Source organism: Mirounga leonina, unplaced genomic scaffold, assembly GCF_011800145.1.
Source record: "Mirounga leonina isolate KUSES-001 unplaced genomic scaffold, KU_Mleo_1.0 Mir_114, whole genome shotgun sequence".
Lineage (NCBI taxonomy): Eukaryota > Metazoa > Chordata > Mammalia > Carnivora > Phocidae > Mirounga > Mirounga leonina.
In genome coordinates, this window is record NW_023270265.1 from 23,965,051 (window position 1) to 23,984,044 (window position 18,994).

General features: G+C 51.8%; 1 protein-coding gene across 1 annotated transcript in view; it reads left to right on the plus strand.

Moving 5' to 3' along the window:
• Positions 1-18,221, plus strand: part of UBTD1 (ubiquitin domain containing 1) — a 54,236-nt gene extending 36,015 nt beyond the window's left edge. The window contains exons 2-3 of the mRNA XM_035026419.1: positions 15,518-15,745; positions 17,108-18,221. Coding sequence (XP_034882310.1) covers positions 15,518-15,745; positions 17,108-17,493 — 614 coding nt within the window. The 3' untranslated portion in view covers positions 17,494-18,221. The remainder of the gene's footprint in view (positions 1-15,517; positions 15,746-17,107) is intronic.
• Positions 18,222-18,994: the final 773 nt, after the last annotated feature.

The window sequence follows — 18,994 nt, forward strand, 5'->3', positions numbered from 1 at the left end:
CTCAGCACTGTGAGCTCCTTGCCCTCCGACCAGCCCCTCGCCGGCATTGCCAACATTAACAGCTGTGGACGAGGTGCCTGGGCAGCCCTGAGGCCCTCCCTTCCACACAAGCACCCCCAGCGGCACCTCAGAAGGCCAGGCAGAGCCAGCACCGTTGGCCGTTTCCTCCCCCTCTTCTCCTGAATCCCATCCGGAACCTTCTCTGAGGAAGGGGGAGGGGCATAGAACTTGCAGGGTTGGGATCCCTGGCTCTTGCCCCAGAAGTCTGGATCCTGTTACCCTCCTGCAGAGGGGTGAAGAGGCCTTGCTTTCTATTTTTTTTTAATTTGTTCTTTTTTAACTTTATGTTTCACAGAACTTCAAATAACTCAGTCTGTATGCAGATGAGGGCTCAGTAATATATGCTTGTGCATGGAAATGAAATTAGACCAAAAGAAGTTCATTCATTGATTCATCTTAGAAATGCTTCCGAAGCATCCGCTAGACTAACTTCTAAGTTCTGAGCACTTAGGACATAGCAGGCACTTGACACTCCGGAGCAGTGGTATCTTGTGGGGGCTTCAGAACCAGCCCGCCATCTAGCTGTGTGACCTCTGGGCGAGGCGATTTGAGTCGTAGAAAGATCTTAGAACAGTGTCTGGCATAAGAACTTAATAAATATTAGCCGTGATTGCTATTACCGTGTTATCACTGCTTATTACCGTGGTTATTACCATAGTTCTCATCGTAACTGTAAGGCAGTGACTTATTATCCCCATTTTCCAGAGGAGGCGACTGAGATTCTCAGAGGTAAATAACATGCCCAAGTCCTATAAGTACGTGGCCTTGCGTCTCCGGTCTGGCATCGGAGGCTTTTGGCAGCCTGACTGCCTGCTTACCCGGCTCTAGGCTAGGGGCCGGGCATTCACACGCCAGCACTGGCGAGACCAGGTGCGGCCTCGAGTAGCTCACAGCCTGGGGTGGAGGCTGACGCGCACACAGGCCGCAGTGAGTGAATTTCCGGACACACCACGTGGGCTAGAGTCAAGCTAGGCTGGGTGGGAGGCGGGGCAGGACTTGTGGCAATGCCATTCTGGATGCAGAACCGGTCAGTGGTGTCGCCAGCCAGGCCTTCCCACCTGGGCTGGAGGCAGAGCTGCTTCTGTGCTTGTCAGCTGTGTGCGCTGTCACAGCCACGGGGTCCTTCACATTGCCCAGGGGAGGGGGCATGTAGGACGGCGTCCGACACAAGCACTGGGCTGGGAATGAGGATCTGAAACCACTCCCTGGATTCTTGCCATGGCCCCAGGGTCCCTGAACCTCAGTGTCTCATCTGGAAAATGAGAGTAGTAGTATTTGCCTTACAAGGTTGTTGTAAAGATTAAGTGAAATGGGGGCGCCTGGGTGGCTCAGCCGTTAAGCGTCTGCCTTCGGCTCAGGTCATGATCCCAGGGCCCTGGGATCCAGCCCCGCATTGGGCTCCCTGCTCTGCGGGAAGCCTGCTTCTCCCTCTCCCACTCCCCCTGCTTGTGTTCCTTCTCTTGCTGTGTCTCTTTCTGTCAAATAAATAAATAAAATATTTTTAAAAATAAATAAATAAATAAAAAGATTAAGTGAAATGATGTAAACAAAAAACCTTTTTGTAATCCTAAATCTGGTACTTATACACCTAGTAATAATCACTACCACTTTTGAGCTCCTACTTTGTGCCTCACACAGTAGTAGGAGATTACAGATAAGGTCTTATTTAATCCTCAATAGTCCTTCAAGACTTATTGCTCCCATTTTATGGATGTGGAAACTGAGGTCAAGAGGCTCCCACCTATGAGGGCATAGAGTTAAGAGTCAGACCCAGGTCCTCTCTGATTCCAAAGTCACCTCTCTGTGTTCCAAACCTGAGTTCTCTATTCTTCCCAGCCCTGCCCCTCGGTGCAGCAGGTTACTAGACCAACCACGGGAGGGTGTGGCTGTCGGGGCACCAAGCTGAGCAAGGCACTCCTGCCAGGCCAGCCACCCAGGCCTGGAGCTGGTGGTGAGCAGGGATGGAGGGATGGGCTTTACCTGCCCATGGGCTCTGGTTGTGGTGGGAGCAGCAGGCTCTCCTCCCTGCCAGTCTGGCAAGTAAGTTTCGTCGGCCTGTGAGTCACACAGCATGATGAGTCAGATTTTTCCTTTCTTCTTGCCCAGAGCAGCTGGGGAGGGGGTGGGAGATTTTCTTAGGAAATAGGGCCTCCCTCCCTCTGCTCTCACACTGTCCCCCTTGCCTTGGAACTGCACATTTTCTATCCAGAAGTCTGGGGCTCAGTCCTGGAGGAAGAGGCCTACGTCTACAAAAGAGGGTGTCTGGGTGCTGGCCATACAGGCATGAGAGACCAGGCTTCAGGCTGAGTCGAGTCGGGAGGGGCAGGGCTCTCCTTGTTAATAAGGAGAGTGAGATAGCTAGTCCAAGCTAGTCCTCTTGTTTTGGCTTACCCTGTCCCTTCCGCAAGCAAGGGCTTAGGCCATATCCTCTGGACAGTGCAGCTGGGTTTCCCCTAGCGCAGGGTCCCCTGAACTACCCACTTTTTGCCTTATGACCAGTCTGGCTCCAAGCCTTGAAAGGACTGTCCAGATGGTCAGCCTCAGGCAGGCCTGGGGTTCTCCCTGAGCAACCCCCTGCCAGGCCCTCTCAGAAGGCTAATTAAACAATCGGAGCAGCCAGCCAGGCTGGGCAACCTGGTTCCAGATCAGTGCTTTTTCAGCCCTGGCCATATATCAGAGTCACTGGGAGAGCTTTAAAACCCCTCTGATGCTCAAGCCACACCCCAGTGCAGTCAAATCAGAGTCTCGGGGGGTGGGTCCCAGGCAACTGTGTTTTCCATATACCACCCTGCATTGCCTCTCAAGAGCCTGCCCTCCAGCCACTGAGAGTCGCAGGGGCAGCACTATGCGCGGGGAACATGCATGGGAGGCGGCGTGTGACTTAGAGCTGCTGTGGGATGGATGCTCACGTGCCACGGCGTCAGGGGAGAGGAGCCCGTGGGCCCTGGTGGGAAGAGGGCTGGCCTCCTGCGTCGTGAGGGATGGAGGTCGCGACCAGGCGCAGTGCTCGGGAGGGAAACCAGGGAGGACACTGGCCTGACGGGGCTGGTGATTCACGGGCTGTAGGGGAGGAAGGGGGAAGAGTGAGTCAGGCACAGCTGCATGCAAGGCCTGAGCCCGGCTTGGGAGACTGAACGTGCTCAGACGAGTTCTCTGTTGATCCACAAACAGAGTGTTGTGGGTCTTGAGCTGTGCCACATGAAGAAGGGAGTGAGCCTTAAAAAGATGGGGTTGCAGATCTCAGGGATGTCAGGCATCTGTGTGCATGTCGCACTTGACCACAGCACTTTGCACAGAAACTTGCTGGAGCATTTCAGTGGCTCTGTAAGGTGCAAAGACGAGAGGCATTCACATTTGGCCGATGTGCTCAGAGAGGTTAAGTGCCGTGCCCTGGCTCACACAGCATGGGTCACGATAGAAAAGACCCAGGTCTTCTAACTCCAGGTTCACCCTACTTGAGATACAGACCTAAAAGACACACAGTAACTTCGGCCCAGCTCCCCGGGGTAAGCTGGACTGTGAGTGAGCACCGGGATTGAGAGAATGGAGAGCCACAACCAGGGAGAGGATGATGGGGTCTTTTCTGGCTCCAGTTTTAACAGTCCTGGGCGAACTTGTTACTGGGTTTGCCATGGAGGCAGTGGGGTTGCTGCTCAGATCGAGGAAAGCACGAGGCCAGAGGGCCTTGGCACTGGGCAGACCTCACCTGGGCCAGTAGGTTAGGTTGGTTGAGGGGAGGGTGAACAGGATGGCAGAGAACCCACAAAGAGAGAAGCCACAGAGAAGGAAAAAGGGATCGTCATTCTGGAGAGGAGGAGACTATCAGCCCCATGGAAGAGGTTTTGACTTGTTCTGTGTCGCTGCAGAGAACCGAGCCGATGGATTTCAGGTCAAAAGAACAATGTTAATAATAATAATGGCAAAAACAATTTCAGTGACCATAATAAGTGCCTGCTCTGTGGCAAGTATGGTGTTGGGGTATGTGTGTGTCTTCAGTCGAGGAAACAAGAGCCTGGTGGGGCTGGGTGCTAGGGAGACCCCACCGGAAGTGTTCCAATAGTTGATTTATTGCATATAATCTTCTTGACTCTATTAGTTAATTTAATATATACGTATATATGTTTAATCCTCGTGACCTCCCTAAGAAGTAAGATGTTACCACTCCCTACTTCCCAGGAGAGGAGACTAGAAAGCTGAAGTCATTTACCCAGAGTCACTTCGCTAATTTATGATGGAGCTGATGTTCAAACCCAGTTCTGACTCCAGACTTGGGACCTTCAGCCTCTGTGTTTCTCTGTTCTGCTGCCTGCTACATAGCTAGTGCTCAGTGAAGGGTGACTCTAAGATTATTAACTTTCTCACCTTTTGGCCGGTCTCACAAAGCAGTAGGTTCCGCTTGGTACCGTGAGCACCTCGTCACTAGAAGTGCACAGAGGCTGAATTGCCCCCGGCAAGAGTGTTGTGTGGGTAGGAGGTTGGTCTCCATCACTGAGCCCCCAACCAGCCAGGCAGAATTAGAGTCTGTGTTTCTAGAGACACGAGTGCACAGTTAGGCCACTGTGTCCTGGGAGGGCCCGGCCCTTAGATTCCGTTCGTCCCTAGTGGGAACCGGGGGGGGATGGGGGGCAGACTCCTAACTCCTCTGCACTTGCTCCGATGTGTGTTCTGCTTGCTGCTTTCCCGTTGGCGTATTTGTCATCTCTTAAACTCCTGACATTTTATTTTATTTTATTTTATTTTTATTATTTTTTTTTTTTAAGATTTTATTTATTTATTTGAGACAGAGAGCATGAGAGGGAGGAGGGTCAGAGGGAGAAGCAGACTCCCTGCCGAGCAGAGAGCCCGATGTGGGACTCGATCCCGGGGACTCCAGGATCATGACCTGAGCCGAAGGCAGTCGCTTAACCAACTGAGCCACCCAGGCGCCCAAACTCCTGACATTTTAATATTCTAGTTGTAATTCTGCTTCCACTGGCAGTGGAGTGGTTTGGTAGGAAGAATCTGCTTCCCACCCCCACTGGGTACACACACACACCCGTGCTCACACACACACACACACACGTGTGCGCGCGCTCGTGCGCACACACAGGCAAGAGCTGTGCGGTGCGGGACTGTTCGCAACACCTCTCAGAGCCTGTCTCCTCGTCTATAAAACGAAGGGGCTGGGCTGACTGACTTTAAGGTCACTCCTTGCTTCAGGATCCCGCCACGCTCCGGGGCACCTGTCCTGATGGCGCAGCACACGTCCGAGTAGAGGGCTGGGGGCACTTGACGCCCGGTGAGAGGGAGTCTCCGGTGTCAGAAGTCAGGCTGTGCCAGTCGGCCTCCAGGCACCTGGCCGCCAAGTCCTTGGGGACCCCCCTTGCCAGCAGGGCTGTGGAAAGTACAGTGGCAGAGATGACCTGTCTCTCTTCCCTGGAGTCCCGAGGTAGCCAGGGGAGCTGGCCAGATACCAGAGACCTTTCTAGCAACCTCTGGAGAGTTTCTGTTTTATTTATTAGCCACCATCCTCCCTCTTCTGCCCCAGGAAAAGTGCTGACCCTCTGCTGTGCAGCTGCCCAGGGTAACAGGTATGCATTGAACCCGCTCTTTGTCCCTGTCAGACGTAACCTCATTTAACCCTTCCGTCCTCCTGCACCATGAAGGAGAGACCAGGAGTTCACAACAGCAAGAGTTTTCAAAGTTTTCAAAATCACAGCAACTTGATGGGGGAAAAAAGGATAGTAACCTTTCATTCTCTTAATTGCATAGTGGTAATAAGCATTATTGGCTTGGCATGATTGCTAATTACAATAGTACTGCCTTTTAAGCATCGGGCAGAGTGGTGTCTGTGATCCTTACAGCAGTCCCACAAGGTGGAGGTTATGTCCTCTTTACAGATGGGAACGCCGAGGTAGAGTGGTGAGGGGGTCTTCCCGTGCTCACACAGGTGGCCAGTCGCTGAAGCAACACCCCCACCCCCGTATCTGAAGCCCATTTGTGAGTGAGTAGCCACATTGGAGAGAGAAGGTTTGTGAAGGTGTCTCTTACCTCATAATTATCTGTAATCTGGGTTTCCAGAAAACACATGTAATCAAGTTTCCTTCTAGAGCTGGTAGCAGTGGAACCATTCACATTCAGGCCAGGACTTTGGTGCTCCCGAAACAAACATCAGTACATGATGAAGATAGGAATATATTCACTACAAGAAAGGAATTGGCTGGGGTGGGGGGGGGGGCGGTGGTGGTTGTTTTAAATTCATATGAACCTAAAACAAGGAGAGGTGCAGTGATTTCCCAAATACTCAATGTTTAACTCTACTTGTGAATCCGAGCCAGCCTCAGAAAAGCAGCTGTTGGTTGTATGGCAGGTTAGATCCCAGAGCAGACCCTGAGGATTTGGGGGTTCTGTTTGTATTTGAGATCAGACAGCCCAAGAGTTTTCCACCAGGGAATGGGACAGGAGGATGGCTGGGGGAAGTCAGCACAGGTCAGGGGAAGAGTTGGTCAGTGCCTGGCCCTGGGAGGCCACCTTTCACCCTGCCTGGCCACATGTGGCGGGGGGTCCTAGGCTGGAGGCACAAGGCAGAGTAGATAAGGGCTCTGCTCCCCCTAAGCTCACCCCAGTAAATGTGTCCATGGTGTGCAAGCGCAGTGAAAGCACATACTGTCTCTGCAGTTATGTGTGCCCCCTTGTGCACACCCACTGCCCAAGCAGGGGGCCTCTGGGCAGGTTTATTTTTCTTGGCTGCACTTTCGTCTTTCCAATTGCCAAGACGGTTCCAGGCCCTCGCTGGGCCTGCTTTCTGACATCCAGCCCCTCTTCCTCCAACGGGTTTCCTCCCTGTGCACCTCAGGAACTGGTTTGTTCTCTCCTGGACTCCCTCCTCTGCCACCCCCTTTCTTCCTAACTAACTCTCTTGCTTACAGGAATTTCTTCCAGACCGCTCCATCTGCTCTCTGAACTCAGATCTTGCCTCTCCCGTCTCCAGCTTCCCCCGCCCCCCCACTTTTCCTAAACTGCCTGCTCACTTCATTTCACTCACTCACTGGGTAAACAGTTACTGAGACCTGCTGCATGCCAGACCCTGGGCCTGCCCCAGGACCCCAGAGATGAACTGGAGGTGGTCCCAGCCTCAGGGGGGACAGACAGGATCATCACAGAGAACTGCAGGGCCAGGCGTCGCCATGGAGCCTGGTACAGGGCTCCCAGAGGAACCTTGATTCCTTCAGCCCTGCCCAGGACCACCTGGGACCGACATGACCCAGGTGGTGATACAGTTTAGGAAGCCTGGCTTGTCACTTAGCAACTGGCTCCACCCCCTCCCCTCCCTGGACCCTGGAGCTGGGCCTGAGGGAATGAATGGGGAAGAAGGGCCCACGCTGGGGAGGCCCCAGCTAGCAGAGCTGGGCTAGCACTTTCCCTTCGAAGCTTACCGGCTCTGAGGGTCATCCTGGGCTAAGTCTAACTATAAATACCACACTTCCTGAAGGGATTACCTGGGCTCCACTTCCCCTGCCTGCACCCTTCCCCAGCTGGGCTGATCCTTCTGGAGCCTGATGTTCTTTCTGACCTATTACCCCCTCCACCAGGTGCCATACTTCAGCCCCATCTCACCAGCTCCCTGCGTCCCAGCTGTGACTACCAGGGTGGGAGGGGAAGAGGAGATAGTCAAGTCTGCATCTTGACCAAAGGGCCCTTGCAGCCCAAGATGTTGGGACAGGGAGGCCCTTGTCCCTGCCTTCTTTTGCCCAGAGCCTCTCATCTCTCACACCAGCCAGAGCAAGCCCAGACTTGTCACATAATCAGGACTCCTGAGGAGGACAGTATTGGCTCCATCCCTGGAGTAGGGGCCTGGGGATGGAGCTTGGTAACCAAGTGTGGAAATAGAGCTTGGGGATTGCTGAAGGTATAAATAGGGCCATCTCCCGGCTTGGGTGGACTGACTGTCCTGGGAAATCTCTGGTTCCCTTGGCTGGCCTCAGACTTGGTGTCACTTCCCAGTGGCTCAGTTGTACCAGTCCCCAAAGCCACAATAAGGACCTCTTGAGGTGTGATATCAAGAAGCAAAGGAACTGGGGCGCCTGGGTGGCTCAGTTATTAAGCGTCTGCCTTCGGCTCAGGTCATGATCCCGGGGTCCTGGGATTGAGCCCGGTGTTAGGCTCCCTGCTCGGCGGGAAGCCTGCTTCTCCCTCTCCCACTGCCCCTGCTTGTGTTCCTTCTCTTGCTATGTCTCTTTCTGTCAAATAAATAAATAAAATCTTAAAAAAAAAAAAAAAAGGCAAAGGGACTGCCTAGCTCCTCTCTCATGCAGACCTTTCCCCTACGTCCCCCGCCTGCCCACAGCTGCTCTCAGCCATGATTCCTCCACCAGGCTCCCCACCCCATTCACTGGGTGTTCATTGGCTCCATTTTCAACTCAGCAGACACATGTTGAGAACCTGCACCAGGCCAGCATGCTACGAGGTCATGGGAGGGAAGAGGGAAGTAGCCAAGGCCTGTTGTCCTTCCATGGGTTCTTGAGAATCCTCTCTTCGGCGGCGTCTTTCTGAATCAAGCAGGGTGAAGCAGGTAGTAGTAGTTTGCACACGCACACACAGGCTCGGAGACACCAGCTGCAGGTAAACTGGAAAGGACCTCCAGTGCTCTCTCCCACTCTTTGCAGTGCCCTCCCTTGGGGGTGGTATCACCAGACACCATTCATTATGGAGACCAAACCACAGCGCCCACCATCATTATCCTCCCCCAACCCAGACGTTGTGCCCTCCTGCTCTTCTCCCTCTTTCCGCTCCAAATCGGCTCTCCGCAGCAACTTTGGAGGGGATCCATTGAACTCATTTGCATTAAGGTGTGGATGAGCGTGCCATTTCCACGTCTGTTTTGCTGTGTTTACAAGTGGAGTTCTTCTGTCGGAATCAAGCACATAGCCCAGCCCAGGGAAAGGTCTGCATGAGAGAGAAGCTAGGCAGCCCTCATGATTCTGATTCAGTGGGTCCGAGGAGGGCGCTGGGGTCTGCCTTTCTAACCAGCACCTCAGGAGATCCTAACACAGGTGGTATGTTGGACAACCCTTGGAGACTCCAGCTTTGCCTCTGAACTCAGAAACCTACATTCTCGGCTCAGCCACGGCTCTCTCTTGCTGCTCGCTGTGTCCGCCGTAATCACAGAAACCCGCCGTTTGCATGGGCGTTTTGTACTTCCCCAGGCAGGTGTGGACCTTGACTACAGAATAATCTCCTGTTGTGTTTTAAATCTCTCTTCTGTCAACTTCATTAAGGATAAGGACCATTTGTTTTACTCTGTCTTTGACCTGGAGCATAGTTAGGACAGGTAGAGACTTAGGTAGAAGCTACTAGGTGCTCCTGCTGCAGAAACCAGCAGCGCCTACCCTGCCCCTGGACAGAGTTGCCCAGAGCCGCCAGTAACTGAAATCTCAGAGGCCGTGGCCCTTGGGCTTCGCAGCTCACCAACCCCCCCTCCAAAGCCTCTCACTCAGCTCCCCAAACTCTTCCCTACTTTTCTGTGGCCACTCTCTGGAACTTTATGTACCCCTTGACTTTGTTAACAACTTCCGTTGTATTATTCTTATTGCTGAAATCATAAATGCCTGTTGTAGAAAACTTGGAAAATAGAAGCAAAAAAAATTTTTTTTCACTAGTAACTGCCAATCGGCTATAACCACTGTTACCATTTTGGTGTAAATCCTTCCATTCTTTTTAATATATGTAATTTCACATACTTTTTTAGAAACAGAAGCTGGAGCACAGAGCACTTGCTGTTCTATAACCTTTTTTCGCTGTTTTGTGGACATTTCTCCACATTAGTCAGCATTACAGAGTGGCTGCCACGGATGCACAGATTTTATTTAGCCTTTCTCCTGCTGGCGTACATTTAGTTTGTTTCTAGCTTTCCCTGTTTAAAACCGTGTTGAGTTAAACAGCTTCATAGATGAACCTTCGCCACATACTTGCAGTTATTTTCTTAGCATACATTCTTGGAAATTCAAATATCTGAGCCAAAAGGATGCACATTTTTGAGTTTTTTGGTACCATACCAAATGCCCTCCAGAAAGTTTGTACCAATTTGTGCAGCATATGAGGGTGTTCACACCCTTTCGACTGCCCAGTGTTTTTGACTCAACTAACTATAAAACATTGTGTTTTTTTTAAGTAGCTGAAATTAAAAATATTCATCAATTTGCCTTTATATTTGGATTAAAACCTTCCTTTTCGGTTTTCGTCTGTATCTTTGCCTAACTTGTAGCATCAGACTGTAGGGATCCAGACGTCTTGGTATGTCTCTTACACAGGCTTGCATTCGGCCCGGAGAATTTTGCTGGGTATTTTTGCGCTGTATTTGACTCACTGTTGGAGGGAGTCAGCACCTGGCCCGGAGGTGCTGCGTCTGCCCCCTGCTGGCTCCGAGGTGCCATGACAGCTGCTCGGGCTTCCTTTTCCTTACTTCAGCCCTCCCTGTTCCCACCGCCACCCCCCACTCCGTTCTAATACTTTCTAGTGTTTTCCGTCTGAAAGGACCAGCATACAGGATAAGGAATTTTTTTTTTAAGTAGGGCATTAGTACCATTTGTTTTTATTTTATTTTACTTTTTAAAGATTTTATTTATTTGTCAGAGAGAGAGATTGAGAGAGAGCGGGCACAAGCAGAGGATGCAGCAGGCAGAGGCAGAAGCAGGCTCCCCGCTGAGCAAGGAGCCTGATGTGGGACTCGATCCCACGACCCTGGGATCATGACCTGAGCCGAAGGCAGACAGCCAGGATAAGAAATTTTTACACCATTGTATCCTGGGTGACAGCAGATACTGTTAATACTTGCAGATGTGCACTTGCATTGTGTCCCATCTGTGGGTGGGTCTAATAGTTGGAAAGCATTCTGCTGTCCACATGAAGGGGAGGAGCCTCTGAAAGCTAGGTATGTGAGCAAAGCATCCTTCAGGTGATGACTTTGAAAGGGGACCCCATGGGGCTATTTTTATCTTATGAAGACAGTGAGAGGCGTGTGTACATGCTTATACTTCAGGTATCCTCAATTGTCAGGAACGGAGCCAAACCCCATTTGATGGGGCAGGGGTTGCAGGGATTTGAGCAGGAACAACAGATGTCTTGAAGCCTGGTCTCTTTCTTCTTTAGGAAGCCTCTTTCTTAAAACCGGATGCTCTCGATTTCGAAAGTACTGACAAGCTTTCCCAACCCTCAGCAGATTAGGAGCCCATTAGCTGGGCCTGACCTCTACCCATAGGAGCCACAGGTAGACAGGGACCAGTAAGAAGTGACATCTGGGGGCGCCTGGGTGGCTCAGTCGTTAAATGTCTGCCTTCTCAGAGAGAGACACAGCGAGAGAGGGAACACAAGCAGGGGGAGTGGGAGAGGGAGTAGCAGGCTTCCCGCCGAGCAGGGAGCCTGATGCAGGGCTCGATCCCAGGACCCTGGGACATGACCCGAGCCGAAGGCAGACGCTTAACGTGCCCCAATAAACAAAATCTTAAAAAAAAAAAACAAAAAAAGTGACATCTGGCCAAGAGGAAGGAGACAGGAAAACTATAGAAATCAGCTCAAGAAGTTAAAAAGACGATCAGGTCAGAGAGTGGAGGGGCAGAAGCTCCACACCACCCAGAGGTCCTTGAGGGTATCACCGCATGACTGTGAACCCTGGTTGATCACAGTTCCTGCTAAAGGACCAGAGAAATCATGAAGCAGAGCTATTTCTTTGATCCAAGCAAAAACACATCCAAGCCAGACTTTCACAAAAAACACTCGGACAAAACTGTAATCTTCTGTCTCTCCAGTGCATCCTTTCTCTTCCACACATTTAAGTTATTGATCGATCTGGTTTTGATGTTTGTGGCTGGTGTGAGGTAGGGATTCTGTTTCATGTTTTCCTATATAGGAGGACCTATAGCCCTAACACCATTTATCAGTAGTCCATCGTAAAGAAAAATCTCCTGTGTTTCTCCTTTACACACAGAACACTTCTGATGCCACTTGAATGGGTGTTTTTCCCACACCAAGCAATTCTCCAATTTTCTCTGGATGCCAACTGGTGTCCTACAATTCTGTTCAATTCTGACACTACCTGGAGTGAGTGCAGTCCCCACATGTTAAGGGCTCACCCGTCAAGACTGCCCCCAGCTTCCAGTTTCAAGTAGTGGGTTCCCGGGTTACCCACAACTTCTGTCCAAGTTGGCTACAAATCAGAGGTTCCCATGACCCTCTCCTTGGGTTCAGTAATTTGCTAGAGCGGCTCAACAGAACCCAGGAAAATAGTTTACTTACTACTGCTGATTTATTAGAAAGGACTTTTTAAAGGATACAAATGAATAGCCAGGGGTCGCCTGGGTGACTCAGTCGTTAAGCGTCTGCCTTCGGCTCAGATCATGATCCTGGGGTCCTTGGATCGAGCCCTGCGTCAGGCTCCCTGCTTGGCAGGGAGCCTGCTTCTCCCTCTCCCACTCACCCTGCTTGTGTTCCCTCTCTCTCTCTGTGTCTCTCTCTGTCAAATAAATAAATAAAATTAAAAAAACAAAACAAAACAAATGAATAGCCAGATGAAGAGATACATGAGGGGAGGTCTGGAAGTGTCCTGAGCACAAGTGCTTTTGTCCCAGACTTGGGGTGCACCACCCTTCCAGCACATGGATATGTTTACCAACCTGGAAGCTCTCCAATCCCGTATTTTTGGGATTTTTGTGGAGGCTTCATCACATAGCTATGACCAACTATTAACTCAATGTACAGCCCCTCTCCCCTCACCAGAGAATGGGGGACAGGGCTGAAAGTTCCAAGCTTATCATAGAGCCCACCAAGAGCCACTTCATTAGAACAGAAGACACTTGTATCACCCAGGAAATTCCAAGGGATTTAGGAGCTCTGTATCAGACATTCCTATCACTCAGGAAATTATAAGGGTTTTAGGAGCTGTATATCAGGAACCAGGTCAAAGACCAAATATTGTCAGAAACTAGGGGCAGAGACATACATATATATTTCACATATATATAAATCTATAATATATATAATGAATATATATATATTTATTTCACATGCTTCTTGCACACACACCATCTGCGGTGTTCCTTCTCCTTTTGATCACATTTCCATATATGCGGGGTCTATTTCTGGGCTCTCTGTTCTGTCCCATTGGCCCATTTGTCTGTCCCTGTTCCAGTACTGCCCTCACTATAGCTTTGTAATTAGTGTAGGTAATGGTGGCACAGGTTCTCCCACCTCATTCTACTCTAGGGGTGGCTTTGTTCTTCTATATAAACTTTAGAATCAGTTTCTCAAGTTCCTGGTGGGGCGGCGGTGGGGCCGGGGGGAGCTTCCCAGTTAGGGATCTTAGTGGACTTGCATTGAATTTATAGGACAGTTTAGAAAATGGACATTTTTATGATCTCTTTGAATATTGTTTCATTCCCATTCTTCCTGTTGTATCCTTCTGGAAATTCTGACTTAAAATGTTAGACCCTTTAAATATCAATATTATGTTTTTCATTTCTAGAAGTTCTGTATGGTTCCTTTAATTTCTGCTTGGTCGTTCTCTATAATCTCTTTTTCCCTGTTCATATGGTTAAGACTCACTTACTTCTTAAACTTGGTATTTCATAGTCTGTGTCTGATAAATCCCGTATCTGAAATCTTTGTCGGTCTGATTCTTCCGTCTGCCGTTTTTGCTGGCTCTGGTTTCTATTGCCTTGTTTCCTTGTATGTTGTGATAAAAAAAGAAAAACAACCAACAAAAAAACTATGACCTTATCATCTCTTTTCCTTGGAACTTTATCCTGGGAATTCTTTGAGGCCTGGTTTAAAGTTGTTTTCCCAAAAAGAGGATTTGCATTTCTTTCTGCTAACCCAGGAGCTCTTTAAATTAAATGTCTGGCTTTGAGAGTTTTCTGCCTGCAGCTCAGTGGCAAACCCGCAGGAGGGCCGTCTGTGGATTCAGTCTGACCTGAGCCATATATGCTCTCTCACTTACTGCGTGACCTCAGGCAAGTCACTGGATCTCTCTGCCTGTCCCATCCTCTGTGAAGAAGCTATAAACCCCTAACGCCTAAGGCTGCTGCGAAGCCGAACTGGGGTAATATATATAAATACAGTGCTTGCAGGGGGTCCTTTCACACAGCTGGTAGGGGTCGGATGCTGTCGTGTTCCCCTGAGGAGCCCCCTCTCCTGCCCCAGCTAGACCGGGCGGCCTGGTTGGCAGACCCCGGCTTGGGTTCGGCCCCTTGCCTGGAGGATCTGAGTTAGAGTGGGAGCAGCAGGCCTTAGACCTTCCTCCTGTGGATTATTCTGCCTTCAGCTCTGAGAGGACTGAGCCTCCTAGAGCCTTTGAGAGATGCTTCTGCCTTCAGTCTCGATCTGTCTTGGAAGTCACTTGGGGCCAGGTAACAAGAAAAATGACATTTAACAGAATTGTTTTCCTCTTCAGATGCTGCAGGGTTTTTTTGGTTGGTTGGTTATGGTTTTTTCAAAAAATGTATTTTGTAACTACATGGTAGGACATTAGTAACATATAGACATTGCAGTTTATCATTTTTAATCATGGGAATATACATTGACAGTAATGTAACTGTAAAATAAAGTTGTATATTGGCATGAAAAAAATGTGAAGTCCTTTCTGTAACAAGGAATAGAAAAAAATAAAATTATAGTGTCAACTCCACTAGGGCACCCGGGTGGTTCAGTCAATAAAACGTCCCGACACTTGATTTCGGCTCAGGGTCATGAGATGGAGCCCCGCTTTGGGCTTTGTGCTCAGCAGGGTGTCTGCCTGGGACTTTGTCTCCCTTGTCCCCCCGCAACCCCCCACCCCTCCCTGCTCATGCACGCGCGCTCACTCTCTGATCTCTCTCTCTAAGTCTTTTAAAAAAATAATATCAACTCAACTATATTGAGAGAAATGGGGGAAAAGGAAATATGTTTAGGTGTCAACGATGGTTATTTCTGCGTAGTGGAATTCTGCAGTCATTTCTTCCCCCGTGGCAGCATGGCACAGACGGAGGGTGGCCTCAGCACTCAGAATGTCTTGTGTGGAATCTGTACCCGTGTGGCCTCAGGCAAATGATGGGCTCTCCTGGCCTCAGTGGGCCCATCTGCTGGGTTTTGCGGACCAGATGAGCAGTGGGTTTAAAGCACCCGCCCTGCCCCATAAATGGCCAGTTCCTCTCACACACTGGCATTCTTGCCAGGTTTTTAAGACTACTGAACATGTACGCCTTTATAATCAAAGAAGGAGGCGATGCATGCTCTGCTGACAAAAATTGTTTACGTCCCCAGGTTGGGTGTATGCAGTTTCCAGACTCTTCCCTGACGCTGCCAGGAAGGGGCCCTGAGACCGGAATACTTCGGAGCCACTGCTGGGGAGGGGAGGGGTGGGAGGGCGCTGGCAGGGGAGGGGCGGGAGAGCGAGCGGGCCGCAGCCTGGCTTCAGAGGCACTCAGCCTCTCCCTCCCGTCCTGCCCAGGGCGCAATGAGCCCCTGAAGAAGGAGCGGCTGAAGTGGAAGAGTGACTACCCCATGACTGACGGGCAGCTGCGGAGCAAACGGGATGAGTTCTGGGACACAGCACCTGCCTTCGAGGGCCGCAAGGAGATCTGGGACGCCCTCAAGGCCGCCGCCTATGCAGCCGAGGCCAACGACCATGAGCTGGCTCAGGCCATCCTGGATGGAGCCAGCATCACCCTGCCTCATGGTGAGCAGGCAGGGCCGGGCTTTCTCCCTGTTGGGCTGGGGGCCGTCGGGCTGCTTCGGCTAGAAGAGGGCCGGTGGCCAGCCACACATTAGGAGTTTTTATCCAAGCTGCTAGGTGGCCAGGGTAGCCATTTGCTTGTTGATTCACGCAGCCCTTACTGAGCATGCACCAGGAGTGGGGACAAAAACTAAAGTGAGACCCAGACCCCGCTTGTCTAATGAAGGGATAGAAAGGCACCAACCGACCTCAAAGCAGTGTGATGAGAGCAAGCTAGCGTTGCTCAGGGTACTTTGGGATCACAGAACATCTGAGGCACTAACCTTCTGTTGGATGTTATTATGTGCTGGGCACTGAGCTAGAAGCTTCTACTGTAGTATCTCATTTAAGTTCATAACAGCCTTATGGGGCAATGTAAAGTAGAGGGTCACAGTGAACTGTAGAGTCACAGACCTGGGTTTTAACAAATGTCTCTGTTTTTGGTAGTGTCTCCCTGAGCAGGAAGCTCCTGGATTTTAAAGTCTCAGGAACTTACAACGGTAAAGTGGGGATACCCACCTCATAAGATGGTTGTTAGGACTCAGCAAGATATGCAGAACAGCCTTTAGTCCAGTCCTGGAACTTAGTAGGTGCTCAAGACACGACAAGTATGTTACTGTGTGCAATACATAGTGCAGGAAGGAAACTGGGACCCCCCAGGCTATAAGCCATGAAGAGTAGGGCCCGTGCTTTCTCATTCATCCTGGGAACCCCAGCGCCCAGCACATGTGCTCAGGAAAGAGTTGTTGAATGAGCAAATGGAAAGTTACATAGTTTGCCAGCATTGAACAAGCCAGTACCTAGTAGAGCCAAGATGCCGGCCCACATCTTCCTGATTCTACCTTGAACTCCTCCCAGCTGCCTATCCCAGAGAGACCTGACTGCAGGGTGGGTTTAGGGACTGTGGGGTGGCCAGAACAGGTGTATTAGTTTGCTTGGGCTGCTCTAACAAAACACCCCTACAGATTGGGTAGCTTATTGCACAACAGAAATTTCTTTCTCATAGTTCTGGAGGCTGGGAAGCTCGAGACCTAGGTGCCAGCTGATTTGGTTTTTGGTGAGGGCTCTCTTCTTGGCTTGTAGATGGCCGCCTGCTTGTTATGTCCTCACGTACAAACTGGGAGAGCGTGCCCCACTGTCTCTTCTTAGAAAGACGCTAAGAAGACACCGGTTGGATGGGTGCCCTACCCAGATGACCTCATTTAACCTTAGTGACTCCCGTATGGGCCCCTGTCTCCAAATTACAGTGACATTGGGGGTCAGGGCTTCCACGTGGGAAATGTGGGGCTCCCCAAGCAGACTCTGACTGCCCCGCTTTTCACCCAGGCACCCTCTGTGAATGCTATGATGAGCTGGGCAATCGCTACCAGCTGCCCATCTACTGCCTGTCGCCGCCTGTGAACCTGCTGCTGGAGCACATGGAGGAGGAAAGCCTGGAGCCACCTGAGCCCACGCCCGGGGTGCGCCGCGAGTTCCCCCTGAAGGTGCGCCTCTCCACGGGCAAGGACGTGAGGCTCAGCGCCAGCCTGCCCGACACAGTGGGGCAGCTGAAGAGGCAGCTGCACACCCAGGAGGGCATCGAGCCATCCTGGCAGCGGTGGTTCTTCTCCGGGAAGCTGCTTACAGACCGTACACGACTCCAGGAAACCAAGATCCAGAAAGATTTTGTCATCCAGGTCATCATCAACCAGCCCCCGCCGCCCCAGGACTGAGGAGCCCGCGGACCCCCGGGAAGAGAGGCTGTGGAGGCCTCTGCGGGGCGAAGAGCCCCCCCCCCCCGGCTGAGCACTGGGTGCCCCCACCCTGCCTCCGCGTGCTGCCACTTTCTTCAGGGGCGCCCCCGGCCGCGTGGCTGCTGGGCCAGCCGTGGAGGGGCCCTGACTCCCAGGCGCCGGCCCCCGGGGCCCCCAGGGCCCCGCACCCAGGAAGCAGTGCTGCCATACACAGGCTTTGCCAGCCTTGTCGGAGAAAAGGCGAACGGGGGCCTTCCACCCTGCCTCTCTCCCGCAGCAGGTTCTAGCCGCGAGCGCCAGCCCGGAGGCCCCCGGAGCCCAGATCGGTCCTCCGGTGCTGCCGGCTGTGCTCACTTCGGTTTTCTGCTCAGGGTCTGAAGCAGCTGCTGTCCCCTGCGCCTGCCCCCACTCCCTGACTCTGCCCTGGGCCCAGTGCCGGTCCCCTGGAGGGGAGGGGATGGCCCGTGAGCCCCAGGGGCAGGGAGCCTGAGGCCGGCCTCTGCCTCTCCCTGCCCCCCAGCACAATTGGCAGAGGTGGAGCGGGCGGGTGGCTGGACGGCTGCGCTGTTGAGGCGGGGGTCTGCACGGGGCCATGTCCTGGCTGTAACCCAAGCGGTGGGGGGGGTCTGCAGCCTGGCCACGGCCCACCACAGGTCCCTGTGTACAGACATATCTGCATATTTATCAATAAAGCCTTTTGCTCCTTCCTTCTCTCTCGCCTAGCTTTGCCTGGGGGCTCCCCGGCCCCGCTGTGGAGCCAGTTCTGGGGTGGCAACGGACAGTGGGGAGCTTTGAATTCCTAGCGTTCCAGGCCCTGTGTTCTCTCGGGTTCTCAGGACAAACCCTTAACCTCTGAGCCCACTTGGCTTATTCTTTTTTTTTTTTTTATTTTATTTATTTATCTGACAGAGAGACACAGCGAGAGAGGAAACACAAGCAGGGGGAGTGGGAGAGGGAGAAGCAGGCTCCCTGCCGAGCAGGGAGCCCAATGCGGGGCTCGACCCCGGGACGCTGGGATCATGACCTGAGCCGAAGGCAGACGCTTAACGACTGAGCCACCCAGGCGCCCCTCACTTTGCTTATTCTTAACGTGGAGGAGATGCCTCTTGCCCTGCCTCTTCCTTCAGTTGCTGGGAAGATTAAATGGGATATAGCAGATGTGAACGTGCTTTGAAAGCAGAGGCCGCGTCTCAGGAAGGTGGCATTAGTAATCTGCTGGTCTGCTCCTGTAGCGGGGGGTGCTGGTCGCCTGCTGCAGCCCCCGAGCCGGGCCCTCAGGGCTGAGGTATGCGCCCAAATCCTGGAGACGCTGCACTGCACCCTGGGGGATGTGAAAGCAAAATCTTGGACAGATTTAGATTTTGAGCATGTGTCCGCTTACCAGCAAGGGAACCAGAGAGAAAAAGGAGCCAGTGCCCGGCCTTCCTTCGGGGAAAGTGTGCGTATCGTTCTAGGGGGACCTCTGATGAGGTGGTTTAGC